Here is a 23,721-nt window from a genome sequence, read left to right on the forward strand (position 1 = left end):
CATCACAAAACACTTTTTTACTGTGATGGTGACCAAGCACTAGCACAGGTTGCCCAGAGAGGTTATAGTCTCCCACCCTGGAGATCTCCAGAAGCTGGACACAGTCCTCAGCACCCTGCTCTGGGTGGCCCTGCTTGAGTAGAGGGGTTGGACCAGATGACCTCCAGAGGTCCCTTCCAACCTCAACCACTCCCTAATTCTGTGAGACCTCACACACCACCAATCTTCCAGGTATATGAAATTAAACATGTACTATACGGATATTTAAGCATCATCAGTCCAAATGAGGATTCTAATTCCTGTTTCTGAGCATCTCGTTGGAGCAACTGGCATGGTTTCTATTCTTCTGCTCAAGTTATCCATTAGAAGCAATTGAACTGAACTCTTGCCTCTTGTTTTGAAGTTAACTCCTCTGATACCATTCTCACAGATCCAGACCTTGACCTACATGGACTAACTTTCCAGCTTTATCTTGGACTTCTGTCATCACTATTGACCTGCACCGTGGTCAATGGGCTGCGTGGCTGACCCTGATTACCATCACTGGACCTAATCCTGACCCTGACTCACTGACTTGCACTCACAGCTGAAACTTGGGACTTCTCTTATCACCACAGACTTGCCCAATGATCTGGACTCCTGGTTGAACATAGTTACCATCTTGGGGTCTGCCCTGCTCATCTCACTTTGCTACTGTGAGGCTGGGCCCTGCCTGGTTGGTGACCCCACTGCTTTGTCAGCACAATGGCCACCCACGGCTCCCCTCCTTTAGTAAGCTGCTGGACCTCGCTGCTCCCTTATGGTCAGACTGACAAAATCTTCTCATTCCAGAATTTACTGCAATATCTGAACCATCCAGTTCAGATATGAACACTTTTGAGCACTTTTTTACTTCAAGTGATCACATGCTGGGAGCAGAATGCGACCTGTTTCTCCCTCTCTTTACCCCTTTCTATCAATTGCACCTCCACGGAAAGGTTAGCAAGTGTTCATGGCCTTCACTGCAAGCAGAAGCTCCACTTATGGAGGTCATATGCTCCAGATTAGGGCAGCAGCAGTTGTGAGCTATTCCTTAAAAGTGGTGTTTGTGCATTAACTCTCCCTGAGCCTGCTGCATCATCACCTTACCCACTGGAGACTACAGCTATCAGATGCTATGAGAGTCATCCCAAAGGACAGTGTTCAGTGCAAGCAACAAACTAGGCTCTACGTAAAAGTAGAGGCCTCTTACATGAAAAATACAGCAAACTTCCAACAGTAAAAGAGCTCCATATGACACACAAAAACAACCACTCTCATAGAAGAGAAAACTGAGGCACAATTCTCAGTTGTGTTAAAGAACTTTCTGCTAGGAGAATCACGAGAGTATTAATAAGAGTGCAAGCCGATTTCCCAGCATGCTGTCTCCTAGCTCTTAGCAAAATGTAACAAGAGATCTCTTAGCAGATCAAATAAATAAGCAATTCCTTTCTGTATGAAAGGACATTTCTTTCAGGCCAAACACAAAATAGCATATTTTCCAAAAGAGCTACAGTGTTAATAAATCAAGATAATCTCTGTTTGCAGGAGTCAAACAGAGGGAATAAGAGAAGGAATTCCTCACCTCTCAGACTATTTTCATTTGTGCTAGACTAGAAAAGGTCAACTCTCACATACTTTGTGTGAAACACCTGCTGAATATTGTTTTCTATGATTTGGAGTTGCCCTTTTGCTTTCACTGGATGTGTTTAGGCGCTAAGAGATGCAAACTAAACCTGCAGCTGCCTCCAACAAATACTTTGCCTACTAATTCAAGTGAACTTGACTTGAACTATGAATACACAAATATAAACCCTGACTCCTTCCTTCTTGTTTGATTGAAAGTCTTGTCATACATTTGAATCCTATTTGGCAGTGTCTACTTACACATTTATTGTAAAAACGTAAGAATAAGTTCTAATTTATTAATGCATTTTTTTAATACACGAAAGGTGGAAAGTTCTTTTCTGTCATACTCTTCATACTACATCAAAGATTAAACTGACATTCTTTCTTAGGCTATTTCTCATTTTCCCCTCTTGTGAGGAAGTGCCAAGTTCAGAAGTAATAAACAGGCTTAAAATCACCTCATTGTTTTTCTGTTATATTGTGCATTTGGAATGTATTCTGAAACTACTTCTGTTAGTTAAAAAAATTGCACAGGCTACCACACTGATCTTGCAACAAAATTATCTTCTGTTTTGTTATGACCATCTCAGTTTCTTCATAAACTGGATTTTCTTCTCAATCTCTCCATTATTTGAAGCATACATAGAATGTAACTATATTTCTTCCAAATTCGAAGATACGCTGAACTACTACACCGGGCACGTGTTTTTTGCAGTAGCAGTACATAAAACAATGAATTGCTAAAATTATTTGGATTCATTTCTGATGAAGTCCTTGCTTTAAAACTTTCCATATATTGCTTCCAACCCCCAAAACCATGCAAAGCCAGGTACAGCGAAATTACACAATACAATTTAACTGGTGGTTATGTCTCAGGTACATAGTAATGGCTGTGCTGGACAGAAAACTAATAAAAGCCACATTTCCTAACTTCCATAATGGTAAAGAGCAAAACCTATTAAGACCACCTATTCAAAATGTAAACACTTATGAATAAACATACTTAAAGATTATTATTACCTAAAATGCAACTGCTAGTATTACTTCAAATATAAGAAATAAATATTTAGTGGAAATATAGACATATAAACATTCTAGATTTATTACCAATTTACATATTTTACTGTTTTAGAATCTTACTTTTCTTCACATATTTTGATTTCTGAAGGAGTTTAAAGAAAGCCAGTGAAAGTATACTGGAAAATATGTATTAAAACGATCACGATGTGAAGACAGTTACAGGCCCCTGGAAGCCTTTCCCCTTAGTAAGAGAAGGTAAGAATGTGAACACTTGAACTGCATAATGCTACTTATTTTAAGTTGTGATTAAATCATGACAGTCCTTGCTACATTATCGCTATTCTGACAAGGATAGCCATTGACAATATGTCAGCAGAGAGGCACGCAAGTGTTTCTGGTGGTCATGGTTTAAAGTTTGTTGAATGCAAGCTTCAGTGGATCAGAAAATTCCACAGGCAGATGCAGCTTACTGAAGCTGCTGCTCTAACAGCCCTGCAAATATGAAATTTCAGGAACTGCGTACTCAGTGTCCAGCATATGCAGCAGCCAGTTCTAAGAGCAACTGCAAGCCACATCCCATTCCCTGCCATGATGCTGAATCATAGAATTTGGCTCAGTTTGGATGGGACCTTAAAGATCACCTATTTCTAGCCCCCTGCCATGGGAAGGTACACTACCCACTAGATCAGGTTGCTCAGGCCTCGTCCAAACTGGTCTTGAACACCTACAGGGATTGGGTATCCACAATGTTGGATGCTATGAAAGAAGTAGTAGCATTACAGGACAGATACTCAAGAGGATAGAAATCAAGCCCAAAACCTGTTCAAAGTCTTTGAAATCCCTTCTCTAATACTCATGATGCATGTATATCACATAAAATTCTTCATAACATGACACAACAAAAAAAAAAATTAGACTATGTCTGTAAAGTAACAGTCTCCCTGATGAGTTATCGCTGAATTATCACTGACAATTTGGATTGCCGTTTTATTAAAAATAAATAAAAATAAAAAATGAATTGTTGCTGTTTTCTACAAATGGAGAGCATGTGTTATCACAGAGGTTTGAATATGTGTCAATCACAGCTAACAGTTCATACATCCTAAAAGTACACAGACATGCTGTAGTCACACAGATGCCTGACTTTGTATAACTTGCAAAATAATGATGAAGGAGAGTTTTACCAGAGTCAGGTGGTAGCAGAGGCATAGACAACAACAGATAAACTTGCACTGCAATGGAATCATAAATAATAAATGGTACTGTAGGCCTCTGTTGTTAGGAAGATCCCAACACTGCTGGTCACTTCAGCAAAAAATAAAAAATGTATTTTCAGGGCATGGTGTATACATTACCTTTTTCTATTTCCCTAAATGCTTCCCTTGGCTAACAAGCATCATTTCTCCATTAACCAAGTTGATTTGCAGCCAACTCACTTTCATCCATATCCCTATCTTGGTCAAAGTCTGGAAAAGCTATTATACTTTGCCATCTGGGTTGGATGAAAAGGATACAGAGAACTGAGATCAACAGCACACTGATGACACTGGAGCCAAAACCTCCCACACTTTCCTTTACTATTATTTATGGTAATAGTATTATGGTGTGTATGGTGTTTTACAGGCAAGACTGAAGACAGAACTCTAGAAGGCTGAAAGAGTGGTGTTTTTCCACACACATTGAAAAAGCAGAGGCATGATCATCCCTACAAGACCAACATGTGAAAGTAATTTGCCCTTATAATGCTTCAGGATATCAATGGAGAAAAAATGAATACTGTGACAAGCCAGCCCATCCACCCTATCAGATATGCTCTTTGAATACCTCATTGTCAATAAAAGTGAATTATACATAGATCCTTAAGAACTCAAGTAAAAAGTTGGAAGCAAATCAACTATCCTCAATTATTATTGTAATCAAAATCACCTTCTGTGTCCAAAGCCAATGCCTAAAAGATCAAGGAAATTTTTAATTCAAGTACAGCTGGCTCACCATTACTTTTTCCATAGCTCTCTCCCCAAAAGGCACTGATAAAAATGACAGTAGTTTAATGGTTATTTACTTAGCCATGGTTGGTAACTCGTACTTCAGGAGAATTTGAAATTTATAAAGCTGTTTAGAAAAATAACATCTGTTATGTGTTATCTGTAAAGTGTTACCATAATAATTTCCCAATAGTAGGAAGGAAATTATAGTATCTTGAATGCTACACCATTCTGAATGTTACAAAAATGTTCCATTTTTGCAACAGAATCAGTAAAATGTAAGCATATTTTAAAAATATCAATTTCTGCCCATTTAACTGATAACAATTAAAGATACTGAAAAATTTCCTTATTTAAAATTCAGAAAGACAGAGACACTGCCTTACTTTTAAATGAACATTTTAATATTTTATCAATTTTTATAAGCTTATTACAAAGTACACATATTATAACGGTATGTCACAGTAAAAATAGACATGTTTGAGGCTTCCTCTGAACTTGTTAAATTTCTGCTTTGCTTCATGAAATAATAATGCAGTAAGATTTTAACATGTTCTAAATCATGTAACCCTGAAAATAGGGGAGCAGAAGAGACTGGACTGGTACAGGAGAAACTATGACAAAGAGAAAAACAGAACGGGATCATATCCCTTCAGACTATTTTGAAAGAATAATGGTTGTCATGGCTGTAAAACTGATAACAAGACCAGTAGGTTAGTGTTAAATAAGTGTAAAAACTTTTTAAAACATATTGTGTCATCATTAGCTGTACTTTCTTTTTACTACGACACATAATCTTGACCAAAGGATTGTTCTAAACTCTGATGATAAGATAATAATAATTAGGGTAAAAAAGGCAATCCAGCAGTACCACTCACTAAGCCCAAAATGTCCTCACATGTCCTTAGTGGTATAAATGAATTGGAACTTAAGACATGTGAGCAAGATATCTACACACTGATGCCTACAGGTGTGCTACGGATCTTAATAAATTTAATTAACATGTACTGTCTTAAGGTTCCTGAAACACGGCATGTAGGGCACAACCTGTGGCCTGTTTGAGGAGGTGGGGTACAAGATATTACAGAGCATCAAGGAAGCATGGCCAGCTGAGACAACCCATTTCTCAGTACTGTCAGCAATGGCCAAAAGACTATGACATCACAGCTGAGCAGTAAGGGCCCAATTCAGTTGGTTAAGTGCATACACCAATTGAGATGCATCCCACTTGACTTCCAGCTGCAACTACGGAGGGCATGGGTCTCCCCTAAATCCTGTTCGATATCTGTCAAACCTCTGAGCTCCCTCAGTTACCCCGAGGCATCTCAAACAGCAGTAGACAACTATGCTTAGGCAACTGAATTAAAAAAAAAATGATAGGGAGACATGAGACAATTCTCAGTCACCGGTAGATTCCTCTCCATGTAGCCAACAGCCAGCTGGCTTAGTAGCTAAACTTTCCATCTTCTTCATACCATTCAGACAAAAGGGTCAAGCAGCTTGCCTATCCTCTCTCTTGTCTTTCCCAATAAATTCTTCATGTAAGCTGTTTTGCTTTATATGAAGCCAACATATAGTTCAACTCCAATTATGTTTCCAAGCTTTTAAAAATTCAGCTGTGATCAGCTATGGATTCAGTTAAATCTTTCTCTTAATCCCAGTGTTCCACATGATATACCTTCATCACTTAGCTTGCTCCCCCATTTCTCACATACTAACACCTCTATTTAATCTCATCTTAACTACTTGCATTAAAAGTAAACCCTAAAGCCACATACAGTTCCTTTCCAGATGCTGCTGTTGAATTATTTCCCTATGGGTTTCACCTAACATTCCACCAATGTCCTCTGGCGCTTCAGTCCACATCTCATGCATTCAGAGCCTTTAAACTTTTTTTTTCCAAGAAACTCATAAACTAACACCTTTATTCCCATACAAAACAGCTAACATCTGTGGACACAAAAAAAAAAAAAACAGCCAGAGAAGAAATGTCTACCCAGCATACCCAGCACAGCTTTTCACCGATACAACATTTAGCAAGTTTTGCTTGTAATAAATCTTTTTTTTTTTTTTGTCTTAAGATCTGTTGAGGAGCACTCTTTTAAGTATATTTAATCCAAATAATAAATTCAAATGGAACATAACAATCAGAGTAAATTTCATTCATTTACACTAAACCACAAGATCAATCTGTTTAACAAGGGAATTATCTTAAATAAGAAATAGTATTAGCTACAGCAATGTTCTGACAGAAAGTATAATTTTCTTATCACCTGCAGCTTCTTCTTCACATTCTAGTTTTGTTCCAAATAATGATCAAAGTCTTCACTGTCTATTATGTTTAACCCAGTGAAAGTCTGGAACGTTGGTTACTTGCAACTCTAAAACCCTATGTTTAAAAAAGCAACTCTTAAAATTATCCCTGAAAGCACTGTCCTGAAATACAAATCATGCATTTATCAGTTTTCTGACTCCTCTGGAGTGACAGATTGGTTAAAAGATCAGAAAGTCAGAAAAATAAAGTCCGTATCTGATTCATAATCTCATATTTAATAAACTCTTTGTTCATTACAACTTATATCCCTATCAACCCATTAGAAAGTTTAAAAAAAAATATTTATCTCAACTCCACCACTTCGTTTTCAAGTTTGCACACCGCTTTGACATTTCTGCCCCAGGAAGTCTATACAAGTGTAAACCACTAATACAGCAGCCATAAAATATTTCTCCTTTGCTGAAAAGCTAAAATGCTGCATTAGCTTTACTGGTATTTATCACAGTTTGAAAGCCTGATTTTGATCATTGAGCTATAGGTTTCATATTACATGCTCTTATCTCAGAAATTCCAAATCAGCCAATAAAGCAACTTTTCTAAGAGTTCAATATCCTGCTGAGTTCTTCCATGTGGTAGAAGATAGATGGCTTAGATAGCCAAAGGGAACCTTCCCCTATAAATTTGTGTCTGGCAGCTTTTCTTTCTCATTCTTAAAAATAGTATCTTTCTGTTCCAGTATTTTCTGAAGATCAGTTAGTTGATGAGCCTTACTTTTCACAAATAATTGAGTGCGTGGTCCTTGATTGTGTAGTGAGTGCATCAAGGTCCACATATGCATTGTGATGTGCACGGGCACACGTTGTGGTACACATTCCCCAGCAAGTTCGCAATACCACACACCATCTTTAATATACATTTTCTTTTTCATACTTCATGTATCTTTTTAAATATACATGTGGGGAAAAAGAAGAATGTTAAAGAAAATAGTTCATCTTTGTTAAATGAATGAGGGAGCTAAACAATAGAAGAGAATTCAACACAGCCTGAAGTATTAAATAACTACTTCTCTGAAGTCCCCCAGAGTTTCTTTTAACATAACTCCTTCCACATTTGACACACATCAAAGGATATCAATAACCTTCAATTCCTAAAAATTCAGAAAATCATCACCTTAGTTAAATACCTCAAATATTTATGCTGTGAAAGTGCAGAGGGTGACAAAAACTTATTTCAGCTTTATCTCTGGACACTACCTCCACTGCACCGGTTTCTCACTGCATGATATTCACATGGAAACTGCAATTCAAGCACACACTTCCATAAACAAGTCAATCTTTCATTCCAGACGCTGCAACCTTCTTATTCTGAAACAACAGAAAAGCATTAAAACTGAGAGCAAATAAATGTAACTGCATTCCACCTTTAAGCCAACTCTAAGGGACAAAAAACAATTTGTTGATCCAAGCCACCAAACAGACTACTATTTATTAGTCACCTCATCAAACATTTCAAAGATTCAAAATCTGATCAGTTAGGAACAGTGAATATTTTGCTTTAGAAAAGCTTCTATGACTAACTGGTCATTCTTATAAGTAGTCCAATAAGGCAACTTTTGAGATTTTCTTACCCAAACTAGAGTAACTGTGAAACGAGAAGAGACACAACTTGTAAATTAAAGTGTTACTAAGATTAAAACCTGAGCTAATGATAACATTCCCATTTATTTCAGTAGGAAATAAATTTGAATCTACTTGAGCTTAGGCAAGTCACTTAGACTCATCCCCAGCCAAGGCAAGCAGAAAATGAATTAAGAAGAATGATCCCAAGTTGTATGAATTCTAGAATGATGACTTGACACATGGGGTGTCTGAAATTAATCTCTCTCCTTGAGCTGGCAAGTGAGGAAATGAATATCACTGTGCCCATATGTAGTCTTTGAAGAAGGTGGAGGTGGGACAAGTCAAAAACAGGATCTCACCAAAAAACAGATGTTGGGGCTGAGTAGAAATTTCCTGTGTATTTTTTTAATTCCCAAATTTGCAGAGCAAGATCTGTAAAATCCTTTACAACATTTCCAGCTACATTATGAAGTTCTAAACCCACATAATAATCCCCATACAGCATAAATCTGTATCAACTAAAAGGTTTCTGTTATCTTTCCACTATTCACGATCCAATGGCACAAAGAAAAATAAAAGTCAGTGACCCCGCTTGGGTCAAACTTACCCTTTATTATCATCCTTTTAATGTCTAACATCCTGTTTGGCACCTTTAGAAAACTGACTACTTAGCCTTTTCAGATTTTGCACTCTTTACCCACCAATATTCTTGAGCTGCTATACCACAGCATGAAGAATATCTGGCTGAAAAAAAAATCGAGATGAGTCTACCAACTCTGTCTTCTAAAGGAGAAATTCCTCTTGACTTCAAAGGAAATTTTGGAAAGAATTCAGCAATGAACTCTCTCTACTCCTGTTAAATTCAGTGGGAATGTGTTGTGTTTTTTATTTACTACCTTCAGTATCAGCATGTGTCAGATGTTATTTACCATCTCAAAAGTCATCAACAAATGATATAGCATTCTGATATGTACTTTATAGTTGATAATTTAACTCTAAATTGTTCTCTATTTTTGTAATCATTTTTACTTTATTCTCGTATTTATATTTATTGCTTGAATAGCATTGTATGCTATGCATCTTATCAACATTAAGCAAGTTAATGATGCTTGGGAATGCATGGGAATGTGCAACAAAACAAAAAAGTCTCATTCTTGGGTTGTATTAGTCAAGAAAAAGATCTATCTACTGAGTTCTGTAGTGACAAGGTCTCTATATATACAGGAATCTGCAGGGCTGGAATTTCAAAGTCTTTTAGTGATCAGTTATTTAAAGTACAGGAAAGACAATGTTAAGTCAGAATACTTTGGAAGTTCTATATGAAAACACAGAAAGAGGTAAGAACAGTGGGTAAAAGCACAGAGAGAGAGAAGAACAAAAAAGAATGCAAGATATTTGCCCCTTGCAATTAAAATGCCTTCTCTATATTGAATTCTTTAAGTATCTTTAGAAGACGTCATCCTTCTAAAAAATCAGGCAACAAGAATTCTGTAATATAAAGGTCAGGACCACTAGTTTCGTTTTTCACACTTGAAAATACACTTGCTATGCAATTTTCAATGTATTGAAACAAACTGAAAGGAAATTACGATGTATTTATTGTATACTGTATTTGTCATAATGTTTGCAGTATCATTGACAGGAAATTTTTGTAATTCTTAAACTAAATATGCTAAATAAAAAATTAAAATAACCTAAGTGGTTATTTAAGAAGAACCTGCAAACGTGAATTTGTTCCTGGAATACATAATTGCATGGAGATAAAAGAACACAAAATGTAGTATGTTTCAAATCAGTCAGTTGGAGGCGTAGCTTAAAGATTCAAATAAAACAGACATGCCTTTTATGCAGGTAGCATAATACCAGACACCTCATTTTTTATGCTGTAATTTCAATCAAGAATCAACTGTTGAACACAAAAAGTAGTAAAGACAAATACACATAAGCTTGTTGAATGGACTGTGGTTTTCATCACATTATTCTTGAATTACTTTAAAAGTAAATTTGAGAGGTTTCTACCATATGGTTAAAAACATGATTGTATATTGCAAAATCCAAACTACCACATTAAAACTGCAAAAGTAAGACAATTCCATCTACCTCTTGATCCAACATTGTGAGGCAGTGAGAAGATGAGAGAATGTTCCATCCCTGGAGGTGTTCAAGGCCAGGTTGGATGAGGCTTTAAGCAATCTGGTGGAAGCTGTCCCTGCCCATGGCAGGGGGGTTGGAACTGGGTGATCTTTAAGGTCCCTTCCAACCCAAACCATTCTATGATTCTATGATCTGAATCATAGAATCAGTGTGTTTTAGGTCTGGGTCACTAAAAATAATTTGGTAATTAAAAATAATTGTGACCTAGGCACTGAAACAGAAGATAGGTATGTAATTTAGAGGACCTCAGCTTTTGTCCATTGTTATATGTATTTATACATTTGGTGCAAAAAGTTTATGTTCCTCTGTAGTTATAAAACTGACAATAATGTACACTGTGCTTTCCTGTGATAACTTACTGAACTATTAATAATTCTGTGTATTGCATCCTACATAACAGCCTAAATCTGAAAAAAATCCTACAGGATCACATAGTCCACATCAGCATCATTTAGATAGATTTATGCCTCCTAGAGTCACAACCACATCCAGCAGAGCAACAGACCAGAGACTTATTTTTCACCCATTTTTGCTTTGCATTTAGTAGATATAGGCAGCTCTCACCAAAGCAGATAAATCCTAATATACTCCTAATATAGCACACCTTTCAGTACACCTAGCCAGTGGCACATTAAAACACAACTGTCCCATAGAAAGATGCCTATTACTTAGCTATATTTAGCCATTACCCTCTTGCAGAGTAGAATAGGATGCACTGTTTCAAAGTGACAGAAGATGAATATTCACACTGAAGTTGACATTCTGACCTTAACTAATCCTATTTTTCCAAAGTACTGTAAGCCATGTTATGTAATAAAAAAATGGACTTGTAATTGCTTCTATTTCAAAATAATTTAAATGTTTGATCCTATAGTCCTTGTTATATAAGCTTTAAACTCTCTTGGGAATCCACTCACTTTTGCTACTATGGACGTCACATCATTGCTGTCATGGCTGTGATGTGTAAACCACACAGCTGTCCACACATTAACTTTACGGGCAGCATATGCGTGTAAGTATGACTTGGATGACCTAAAAGAGGACTGTTTTCCAGTATATGTGAATAATTTTGTATAAATTGCAGCAGCACTGAATTATATACAGACTACAGAGAGGATGGTCAGACAGTGGAACAGGCTCCCCAGGGTAGCGGCACGTCACTGAGCCTGAACAAGAAGCATTTGGACAACACTCTCAGACACATGGTCTGATTTTCTGGGTGGTCCTCTGGGGACCAAGGAGTTGGACTTGATGATTCTTGTGGGTCCCTTCCAACTCAGATATTCTATGACTCTTACAACCCTATGACTCTATGACTCTTATAACCCTATTTCTATGCCTACATTATAAAGGTCATTCGCCCTGTTACTTTGGTAAGAAAGTTATTACAGTATGACCCTACTTGATTCTTTAGCTTTTAAGAATTTCTTAAGAATTTTGACTCTGTATTTAATATGCAGGCGAAGTATGCATTTGTGTGTGTGGCAGCATATTCCTCTACTTTAAGCAGCTCTTCCCTCTTGTCTCCCTGCCTGCCCATCCCCTAGGTGTTAACGGTAGATATCAAACAAACCAAAGTCATTTAGCACTGCATCTCCATTTTCCTGACCATTCCATTGGTGCAAGACCTGAGCTGCTCCAGCTGGAAGTCAGTTTCTTCATCATGACTAACCAAAATTGAACAAGCCTCAGAAACAGTCTTCTGCAATGGCATTAACATTTCCCTGTTTGATTGGAAATACCTTATCTGATATATCCTGGGATTTCATTTGGTTTTTTTAACAGCTGTATTGCATTGGCAGCTCACAGTCCTCCCATGATGTGTTAGTATTCCATGCTTCTTCTCTTCAGTCATTTCTAACTGATAATCTCATGGTTTATAGTTAAAAGCAGAAGTTTGGGTTATTAGTCTCAAAATATCTAAACATTTTGTAGTCCTGAATTTCATCCCAGTCTTTTACACCACTTCTTCAGCCATCCAGTTCTTCCCTGCTGTGTCCTTATGCTGTGTCATTAGCATATTCCCAATGCATTAAAATTCCATTTTAACCTATGTTAAAATAAAACATTACATCTGTAGGATGAGACCAACATTGGTTGCTCTCAGAGCATTTCTCCTTCTTGCCAGAAGGCTTCCACTAAGCTAGAGGGCAACCAGCAGCAGCAGATCAACAGCCACCAGCCTTCCTCCCCACTGTTCAGCCCAAGCTTTTTGTACAAAAGAGAACACAAAGCACATTACAAATTCCATTCAAGCGCCACAAGTCACTGCCAGTAACAATCTTGATCACTGTGGAAATATTCATAATACTGCAACAAAATCCACTGCCAGCTCATTTCTAAGTAGATCCTTGACCATTTTTGCAGTTCTGATATAAATACATGTGTTTAACAAACTCTCATGTAGCAGAGTATTCCTGAAGTTGCTTAAAAGCGTTCTCAACAGTGTTAGCAGCTATCACTGCTCTTAGCAAAACTTACCTATTAACAAAACATTTATATCGTAACACTAAGAAAATGAACCAAAACTATGATTCTGTTGTATAAAATGTATGATAGCATTTTTTTCTGAAGAAAACAAGACTAAGAAATGAAGAACACGGAATAATGTAAAGCAACAAGAATGTGGTGTCCCATTGACTAAGTCAAGTGTGTGATAGCTTATCTACGCAATATGGAATATTTTAAATATAAGTGAAATGGATGATAGTAAATTCCATTAACAGATATTGGTAAATTCTATTTATTGTCTATCTAGCCTTTAGCCCAATTACCTTTTTCTTTTCACTTCTTCTTTTCAATAACTTTGCTCTCCAAGCAACCCTATGTTTTAAAGTGAAATATAGTTGTGAAAATACTACAAAATTACCACCCGAATGAAACAGAAAAATTAAGGGAAAACAAAGACTAAGATATCCCACTACTCACTCTAGGACTTACTACTTCACCTCAGATACTGCTCCAGGTGATTTAAAAGACCTTTACAAATTAGTCAGAAGAGTATATAACCAAATTTATATGTATTTTTTACTTTGTGTTTAAAGAAAAATTCTGAAAAACTCCTGAAAATTTTAAACATAAAAAAAAAACAACTCTGTATTTTCATCTGACATGAAAGCACTAACTTTTTCCTTGGAAACTGTTCTTACATCTTCTCCTATTTTATTTCTTGGTGTACCCACATAACTGTGATTACAAATCTGTCTCACATACACTGAACAAAATTTAAAAAAAAAAAAAACTTTTTATAGATGTCAATTCAGCTACTATAGTTTCTGCATCACATAAAGAACATCTTTTTTCTTGAACAGGATTACTACAGAATGCACTCAAGCATGAAGAAAACTTTTACACGTTGTTTCAGCATCCATGTGAGAAAAAATGGAAATTTGAACAGATTCATGTAAGGTAAAGAAAATTACCAAATTTATCTAATAAAAATCAAAGGAAGATGATACAGAAGCAAATATTTGAACATTAATAGTAACCAACTTGTCAAGGGGCTCAGTAGACTGTGCACATTGCAGTCACATCAATGTGCTCAGGGAGGATGAGGAGCTAATTCTCACGTTTGCTACCATTCACTTGAGGAAGACATTTTTCTGTATCTTCAGAGGAAGAAAAATGGTGATGAGAATGAAAGAAAACATAGTCTTTAAACAGCACTGCAGAAATGAAACAGAATTTACAGGCATCCATTATAATAAAGAAATCAACCATTTTTTCTTGATCTATGATCATAGATACTAATGCTTGTTTTTTACTTCACTGTTTTTTACTTCAAACCCCTAATTTTTTACAATAATCCTAAACTGTTCACGTTTTGTTTGACAGGGGCAGAGACTGATGCAATGAAGTAGCAAATCAGGATATTTTGAAGGAACTTTTTCAAAATGTTCTCATCTTTTGAAAGAAAATGATGCACCAAAATGTAGCAAGGGCATATAAAGAGGATTGTGCTTTGTTTCATGCCAAATACATATATATATATATATATCTTTCATTCTGCTTTGTTGTTAGAAGAAAACATTTTTCCACTTATACAGAAACAGTTGGAAGGATTATGTCTAAAGTTTTCCCCAAAATTCACTGCTGGATAGACATTATACTCATGGAATTGTAATAGCTGGAAGTTGTATGGAGCTTACCTAAATAAAGTTTTGTGCTCACAACAGTATTTTTTATGGCTTGGCAAAGCTTCTAGCTACATCTCCCATAAGCATTGCTTTGGGTATTCCACATGAGCAGCTTTGAGATATCAACCCCAGATCATCTGAAGCAAAATTATAATGCAGTGTTGCTAGCTTTCATGTCACTGAGAACACTGTATTTTGCATGATCTTCCCACCTCTGAAGTTATGTTGCTACCTAGTATTTTCATGTCAGTTCCAGACGGTGGACAAAAATCGAAGATGTGCTTTTGGTATATCTGAAGCATGTGGAAAAACAGAAGGAAGATGTAATGAACAACAAATTTATTTTACATGATTTTTAAAGCAATTTTGTTCTAGGTGTGGCTCGTGCTTTTTATTGTTTGGATTAGTTACTGATTACTGGGGTTAGACTTGGAATGAATGATCAGGCACAATATGCTTTATCAATACGTGGGTTGCTATAGCAAAGACAATGTCATGTTCAAAATTTCCTACTTTGAGTACTTCGTATTGACATCTCCCCTCAACATCTTTCCAGATTTATCCAGCCTCTTCCACTACAGGTAGCTTTCCCCTTCCTTCATTTCTTCCCTTCCAAAGCTGTGATGAGCAGAGTCATGCCCTATGGCGTTTGTTTGGCCACCTGCCTAGATGTCTCCTCATCCCATGTCCTTTTCCACCCCCCAGTACCTCCACCACTCCCCACACCTACTCAGAGGCGATGTAGGATGATGAGCCCCTACCTCTGCTCTCCCTCCACAAGCCCACCACTACCAGGAGCTCAGTGGGCCACGAGAGGGTAAAATTGTTCCAGACGCGTTGGCGGCTCTGGCTCCGCACCCTTTTGGCAGCAGCCCTGCAGACCCTAAGGTCAGTGCAGGAGGAGGGCTGGAGGTGCTCCAGCAGAGGGGCCCCCCTTCACTATGGGGCATGCTTTAGAGGCCCAGGGGTGCAGGCAGCAGCTCGGGGGGCTCTGCAGGATGCTCAACTTGACTCGAGCTTGAGAAACACGAGCTCAGGGCAGCAGTGACCATAGCGCGGCTCGCCGACATCTTGGTCACCCTACAATGTCACAGCCGCTCCGCTGGTCCCATAGGGGGTTATAACGGGGGGGCAGCGGGGGGGCACACACGAGTGGCTTTCCATTTAACGCTTCCTCACCCCTATCCCCGTCTCCCCCAGCGAGTGACTGCGACCCCCGCCCGGCCGGCCACTGCGGCCGCTCCCCTGCCTCCCCCTGGCGGCCGCCGCACCGCCCCCGGCCGCCCCCCTCCCACCCTTTCACCCACCCCCAGGCTCGGGGCGGTACCTGCCCGGGCTGCGGCGGGGGGACAAGCTCCCCGATCCACGGCTGCTCCTTGAGGAGGTGCTGGTAGCTGAGGCAGTGCTTCAGCGCCGACGGCACCGTGCCCATGGCGGGGCGGCCGGCCGCAAGGTCAACCGCAGCCGGCTGCGGCCCGGCCCCGAGCAGCGGCGCCTGCGAATGGCGGAGGGCGGGAGCCCGCACCCCCGCCGCGCCCCCACCCGCGGCCGCTGCGGCAACCGCCGCCTCTGCCGGCCGCCAGCCGCCACCCTCGGCCTCTCCTCACCTGAGGAGCTCGGCTGGCGCCGCGGCTGCCCGGCGTTGCGGGGAGGGAACCGCTGAGGAGACTTGGGGACCCCGCGGGGGAGGCTGCGGGGAGCAAGTGTGGGGGCACCCGATCCCCCAGGGAGTGCGCGCAGCCTGAGGAAATGGAGCCCAGCCTGGGCTCTGCCTGCTTTCCGCAGGGCCAAGGGAAGGAACAGGGCTGCTGGGAGGGATCGTGGGGCTGTGCAAGGCGTTTGGGATAAAACCTGGCCCTCCCGGGATAAAACCTGGACCCTCGCTCAGTCGCGGGGCAGCAGGTCTTCGTCGAGGCTTTCTGTGCACGCCCGTGCTTGTGGTGGTTTGGGTGGCAGAAATTCGGAGCGAACGCAATACTGTTCACGTTTTAACATGTCTCAGAAGCAGCAGGTTGTATTTTGTCATCTTCGGCACTTAGTGTGTCAGCCAACTTTCCAGGCTACTCTCAAATGAAACACCGTATGCACTGGAAATTGTTTTTGGATTGATTAATTTTCTGGGGTATCAATGGGTTCTTGATTTCACTAAACCTTTCCCTCTGTCATTTTCTGCTAGATTACCAGATTTACAGCCAAGTCCCTGTTTCCATCCTTTACTAAGAGGCATGATGCACTTGAAGCACTGCCTTTTGTAGCTGTATTGCATTTCGAGCTTGCTCGTGTGCACATCAAAACCCTTCCCTGTTTTTGTTCCCATTGTAAACCAAACTTGGATAGCATTTGAAGGGCTGGGAAGTTTTTGTCCTTCAAGCATCATCATAGCTCTAAAGAAATGAAATATTTAAAATACAATTTTTAAATGTATTTTGAAATGGCACTAGTGGGCATCTCTAGTATAATTTCAAATCTGGCCACAGGAAAGTGACGAGGTGTTTCTCTGCTGATTGAGATCTGACGTAGTTACTCTCTTTTCTCTCTTCTTCTGGAAAAAAAAAATGTGTCTTAAGAATTCTTACATTTTCACAGTCCAAAATTCCACTAATTACCCATTACGTGGTGACTCTGGGTCTTGTTACCTGTAAAGCTGGGGATAAAATATACCATAAAATACGGCCATAAAATCAATTCTTTTTCTTTTGTGTCCCTGTAACAGACAGTTGATTTATGGTGTGGAACATGTGAATAGGAAAACATTGTATCTATGTAAATTTTTTTTCATTGTCTATGCATTTCTTGGCAACTTGGAAATAGGATGAAAAGTGTAGTCATGTGAGGAAGGTGGAGTACGCTTGTGTCTCCAACATACCTGACGCTGCCTCTTCTCAAGATACTCCAGTACTGAAATCAAACTTCTTACTCCCTTTAATCATCTTTCTCACAAATGCCTCTGAAATTAGCATCGTGATAAGACTCATTATAAGCAAGTCATACTTAGCCATCAAACTGCTACCTTCTCCAAATTAAATCCCTCTCATATCCCTGCTCCTTTGTCAGTCCCTGCTGGTATTAGCATAACCAAATATATTGCAAGATTTGAATGTTGTTCTTGTAGGGCTTAAGCCTTCAATGTGCTCTGCCATGCTAAGTCCCCTGTCAACATTTTCTGACACAAATCTGCTTTAAGACTCAGATTGCCACCAAGTATGCTGAAAAGGAGCACCTTTAGCTGAAATCCCAGTGTTGTTGAGCAGAGAAGGAAAATATAACAGTGATACGTTCGTTACAAGGTAATACCAAATAAACAGTTTCTCGTTGGGTGTTTTGTGCGTGTTTTTTTGTGTGTGTGTGTGTGTGTGTGTGTGTTTTGTATGTGTGTGTGTGTTTGTGTGTGTGTGCGCGGATTTTTTTCTATTGTACCTCTAATTCTCCCTGAAATCTTTTTCTTTTTTTTTTTTTCCATCCTTGGCAATTCGGCACTGAATTTTTTGAGTGCTTCTAATTATACGTAGGCAGTTGCCTCAAAATCAAGAGACATACTTGTGTGAGTACAATAGTCATCTGAAACTCCCTGTTTCTTGGGAGAAGGGCGTGATGATTTATCTATTGAAAAAGCACTGTGTTAAAAGCTGTAGAACTACAGCAAATTGTTATTTCTGAACAAGAGTCACGTGGAACAGCACAATGTGAAAGTAGCTCTGACCAGAGTGTGTCTTAGGCAGGCATAATCATGCTGATGCTGTTCTTTAGTTGCAGAGGCTAAAAAAACTTATTGCACCCTACTTTATGAGTCAACCTGAAGGTAATTATGGTACCATATGCTGCTTAACCTTGTCTAGCTTCAGTGGTAGTACCAGCATTTTTTGCAAAATCATGTGAAGAATAATGGAGACTTCTGGCAGATCTGGCTGTAAGAGCACATGGGCCTCTCGTGGTCTGGACCTTTATATGCCCTGTGCTGTTCCTTATTTTGATTCTGCATATTTTTTGTTCAACAATGGCATTTTGGAACAACTTCACTTTACTAGAACACATGGAAGGACTCAGATGTGTTTAGTGCTACATCAGGATAGTGAATAGAAATTGCACATGACTGGCTTTTGGCTTTCCATCTGTCTCTTAAAACTATTTATCATTCTGATTCTCCTCTGAATCTATCATTGTCATTGGCCCACTGTATTTTGGTTAAAGGTTTTAAAATGTTTATTGAAAGGAATGCTTTTCACTAAAATAAATAATCTCTCAAAGAAATGCCACCAAGTCTACCAGATGGGAAGAAAAGGCACATTTGTGTAAAACACAGAGAAGCTTCAAATATTACCGTAAGAGATGTTTCTGTACTTCTTATTGTTCCCATGCAATTACACAGGTAGTTGGCAGCCAGATCATTAGAAGTGGAAACTTCAAACTGTTGGATTTCCTGCAGTGTGACACAAACCCTTGGCCAAGAGAGGCACGGTAAAAATAGGTCGATCATTTACAAGCATCTAAAAGAAAATAAGAAAGTTGTTTAAAGAGTGATTTGATGACAGCAAGAAGGACAGAATCAGAAGCAAGGGAGCTATTCATACCGCTGATAATCATAAGTGCCAAACTGGCAAGCAGCCAAGGTGCCTACTAGGCAGGGATCAAAGACACATATGGTGAGTCTCAAACAACAAATAAGCCATAGAGTTCTGGCAAGCATTGCAGGCATAATATGCTCCAGCCTTGACGGAGAAGATGAGGGCTAAAGAAAAAACAACTGAGCTACCAATAGTGGATGATACCTCAGGGAAAGCGAAGCTTTCATCATTTCAGTTTTATTGGAGAAAAATGCAGATAACTTCTCACATATGGTAGGTCTGGTTGATCTAAATTGATGGGAAGTGTAACACGATGTTAAAAAAGATTCTTTACAGTTGTGACAGTAAATCAGTGTTCCATTAGCAGCGGCATCATTCAGAGACAGCATTCTTCAGAGAGGTAGTAATAGATTTACTTTGCCAAAGTAAGGCTGCACCCCAGGTGATAGACACCTGGCATTTGAAACAGACATAATCAGGAAGAAAGTCCAAGTTACATCTTGCCAGATGTTGAATCCTATTCTTTTCTATCCTTTCCCTAATTCAATCAGATAGCAGTGTTTTTGCCAACTAGGTCACAGTGTAAAACACGCAAACGACGACAACAAAATTAATTTTATTCTAGTACTACTAAGCAGTATTAAATAAAAGGGAAATTCTGTGACCTTAGACCTAGTTTCATAATCACAGAAGTTGTTCATCTATACACAGAATCACAAAAGAAAGGACTTGTACTGTAAGCTATGTTACTTTGTATTTGTGAAGGACACTGCCTTTGGCATTGGTAAGAATGGTACTCTGCAGCCTTTTGGGTGCTCTCCAAAGTGCCAGCTCTACATAGGTAAATGTAATTGTTATGAAGCTTATAAAAAAAAAAAAAAGAAAAAAAAAAAAGAATTGTGGCAGAAACTATTTATGGGTTATATTTTCCATTTGAGATATTTCTGTAAATGGAAACCAAATATGCCTTTTGTCTGACTCCATCTTTTAGGCTGTAAGTTCTTCATCTTAGTGGCTTGACCTACCACTCAGCATTACCAGGAGAAACAACGAGCCAATTCCTGAATGGATTTTCAAGGTGCTATTATAATATTTAAGAAAATATTTCCTTTTCAGAGCAAGTATTTTGCCTACCATTATGTAGACTACATTTCCATCTCTGTTTTTCACATAAATGCAGCTGGTATCTCCCTCTCCACCCAGTCTTTTCTGCCAATAAACACTGATGTTATTATTTTTTTTATATGGCATATAAGATGGAATAGGCAGTAACCTCTGATTTCCTTCCTCCCTTTATGCTATTAAGAGCCAAAAAAACAGTATTGGTTGTCTATGGGGCCAGTTTTTTTGTTCTTCCAGTAAGCATCCCCTTTACATCACTTGGTACAAAGAGCAACTTTAAGTCATCCTTAAGAACTGTTCACTGACTGATGATGGAGATGCTGGGATGACTTTTATGCTAGATACATTTCTTCACAAGTACAGAGCATTTATTAGAGTTGAGTCAAAATAAGGCAAAATAATCACCTGGCAAGTGTACCTGCACTGCTTTCTGGGGATAGTGCTTTCCAACAAGGAAAAAAAAATTAAAGTTGCGCCTTTTCTGTTTTCTCATAGGCAACAATTATATTTTAAATATTTATTTTAGGAACAAATTAACCATATTCTACTGTATGCATATATATCTACTGACTATCAAGACCCACGGGTAACTACTCAGATGTAGATAGCTGCATTATCTACATTTTCTTAAATAATTCCCAGTCCAGATAACATTATTAAGTCCATTACATTGTCACTTCATTCAGCTCAATACCTGGTTTCTACTTTGTGCAGACAGGAAAGTCTAAAACTAGAATACCTGGTAAACATGTTGCTGGCTTCAGAGGAAGCGTCACCATGAAAGATAAAAGTGAATTGAACTTACAGCAAAAGTTTGTCTACAAAATTAAATTGTCTGTTTCAGATTTTGTGATTTTGGTAAGAGATGGATAGAGGGTTTTTTTGGTTTTTTTTTTGTTTGTTTTATGTGTAGTAAATTTGATTTAAATGATAAATTGTGATGGTTATTTGGAAATAACATGGGTAAGTTTATCATCCTAGTTTTTGTCAACATCCTGTTAGGGAAAGGTGCAAATGAAATGCAAATAGGTATGCTGTATATCTGGGTATATCTGTAAATAGGGGTATATAATCTCATTGTATACTGCAAAAGATATGGTGCCAAACTTGATCCATTAAAGGTTGAGTGGTAATAGCTTTGAGGCAGGTAGATAAAAGAGATAAGTAGACAGTGTGTCCCTCCTGCAGGCTATCAGAGCTGGGTACAGTTTTAGTATTAAGGGGAGGGAAGACAAGATGGAGTAGGACAGAAGTGTTTCTGGGAAGCCCAGATAGTCCAAGGAACCAGGTACTTAGGCAATGAAACACAAGAGAAATAGAGATTGATGAGTTGCTAACTTGGTTGTTGGTTATTTTATTACAAACCGTAGGATCTAATATACTATTATCCATTATACAACTTCTCTATTTCAAACTTTTCTAGCAAGTGACAATGAATTAATTAGGCACCATCCAATAACACACAAATATATGTTGGCAACAAGAATCAAAAGTCATATTTCAGTATTCTTTTTAGTTTTATTCTTCTAATTGCTATGTTAATATACAAAAAAAATATTTTGTGAGCATACCCAGAATAACTATGTTTGATTTTTTTGTTTAGGCATTGGCCATATAACTGTCTTAAAAACTGGCTTGGTGTGCACTGTTTGCTATGTCCCCGGCATTACAGTGTTCCAGAGCATCAGTAAGGGTTTATATTCTGGTACAGTGACTTGTCTGTTACTAGAACTTTTCTATTTCTTCTCTGTCATCAACATTATTCAACCTAGGACTAAAAATACAAAAAAAAAAATAATCTGGCGCAGTACGAACTTGCCTCCTAATTTGTCATCCAAAAAGTAAGAAAGACAGAGGTGTTACTGAACAGACAAACATTATCCTCCTAATGCAGATACAAAGACCAGAGTTTAGTGTGGTAGCTATATAAAACAGGAGTCATTGATTCCAAGAGGATTAACGTAACATATTTTCAAAAACTTGAAATGTTCTAAACAACAATTACTGAAAAACACAATGGAGGATGACAACTAAGTGGATCAATAAAACGGCTTTTCTGAAATCTAATGTCCAAAGCATAGTTTTATTTGCATATTTCATTAAAAACATATTCCAAAATCAGAGTAAGGAGAGTTACTCCATGAACCTTTATTTTTTTCCAGCTTTACTCAGAACTCTAGGAATGTGTAAGAACTTAAGCTCTAGATATTAAATGTTGGAGATAAACTTTGCTATAACACAGACTAAAGGTGTACACTTAGCCTCAGGAACATTTTTTGTTGTTGTTTAGAGTGCTTAAAGACATGAACTTTCATTTGAAAATATAGCTGCTACCGTCTACTGAATACATTTGTAAATGTGTATAACAGGATATGTATTGATATTATTTATTATTTTGATGTTTTAACTTTATGTTAATTCTGAATTTGCTAGGGTTCCAAAGCCTTTGTATTCTCAGTAAGTTTTCCAAGCATTCTTTGAAGATTTTTGTTGCATTCTTAAGTTACTAATACATGCTCAGTTCTATTAACTCCACTTTAAATTACTTTCTCTCCAATTAAAATTACAGTGGTGGAAAAGACAGAAATAACACATCTTGTGTAGACATTTTCTGTTCCTTAGAGCAAAATTCTGCATGGTAAAAAGCATGCTTGCCAAGGTAGTCTCCTCGTGTTTAATATGGCAGTTTGGTATTTTTCAATTTACTTCATATCATTTTGCCTAAACAATATAAAATTAAAAATGCATATCCACAATAACCAAGTGCAGTTGTTAAACTATCAACATAGCAAAAACTTTTGGACAAAATACGACTAAATAATGAAAAATAAATTGAAATAATGTGTAATGGGGAAGAAAAACAAATATCACATGCACCATAATACAAAGTAATCTGAGATCATCAAGTAAATGTGTGCATCATTTATTTCTTCCATTGCTGTTTGTATTTAACTTCAGAGTCAGATTGCAGTTTTCAGCTGTGTCCTGTGATCTAAAATCCTCTTTGGTAGCATGCATAAGTTAGGACAAAGGATTGTATTTTTTGGCTTCAATAGCAAAGACTGTATCAAGCAAATGAATGCTGTAACTCTAGAGGAAAGGATCACATAGGAAATACTGGAATGATATTTACATTCAGAGCTTCCCCTTTCAGCATAATGGTAGCAACAACAAGTTAAAATAACACTTGGAAAAACTGTA

At 38.2% G+C, this 23,721-nt stretch overlaps 1 protein-coding gene across 3 annotated transcripts in view; it reads right to left on the reverse strand.

The window, feature by feature from the left end:
- HMGCLL1 (3-hydroxy-3-methylglutaryl-CoA lyase like 1) overlaps nt 1–16,793 on the reverse strand; it is an 81,961-nt gene extending 65,168 nt beyond the window's left edge. The window contains exon 1 of one of the 3 annotated variants that reach the window (XM_083827711.1): nt 16,444–16,793. Coding sequence is in view for 2 of the 3 variants with exons in the window: in XM_083827710.1 (XP_083683836.1) it covers nt 16,164–16,268 (105 nt within the window). In the remaining variant the exon portion in view is untranslated. Of the gene's footprint in view, nt 1–16,163; nt 16,403–16,443 lie in introns of those variants that run through there. The other 2 variants (XM_083827710.1, XM_083827709.1) reach the window with 2 other exon arrangements.
- Between the last annotated feature and the right edge of the window lie 6,928 nt (nt 16,794–23,721).

This window comes from Anser anser, assembly GCF_964211835.1.
Source record: "Anser anser genome assembly, chromosome: 3".
Lineage (NCBI taxonomy): Eukaryota > Metazoa > Chordata > Aves > Anseriformes > Anatidae > Anser > Anser anser.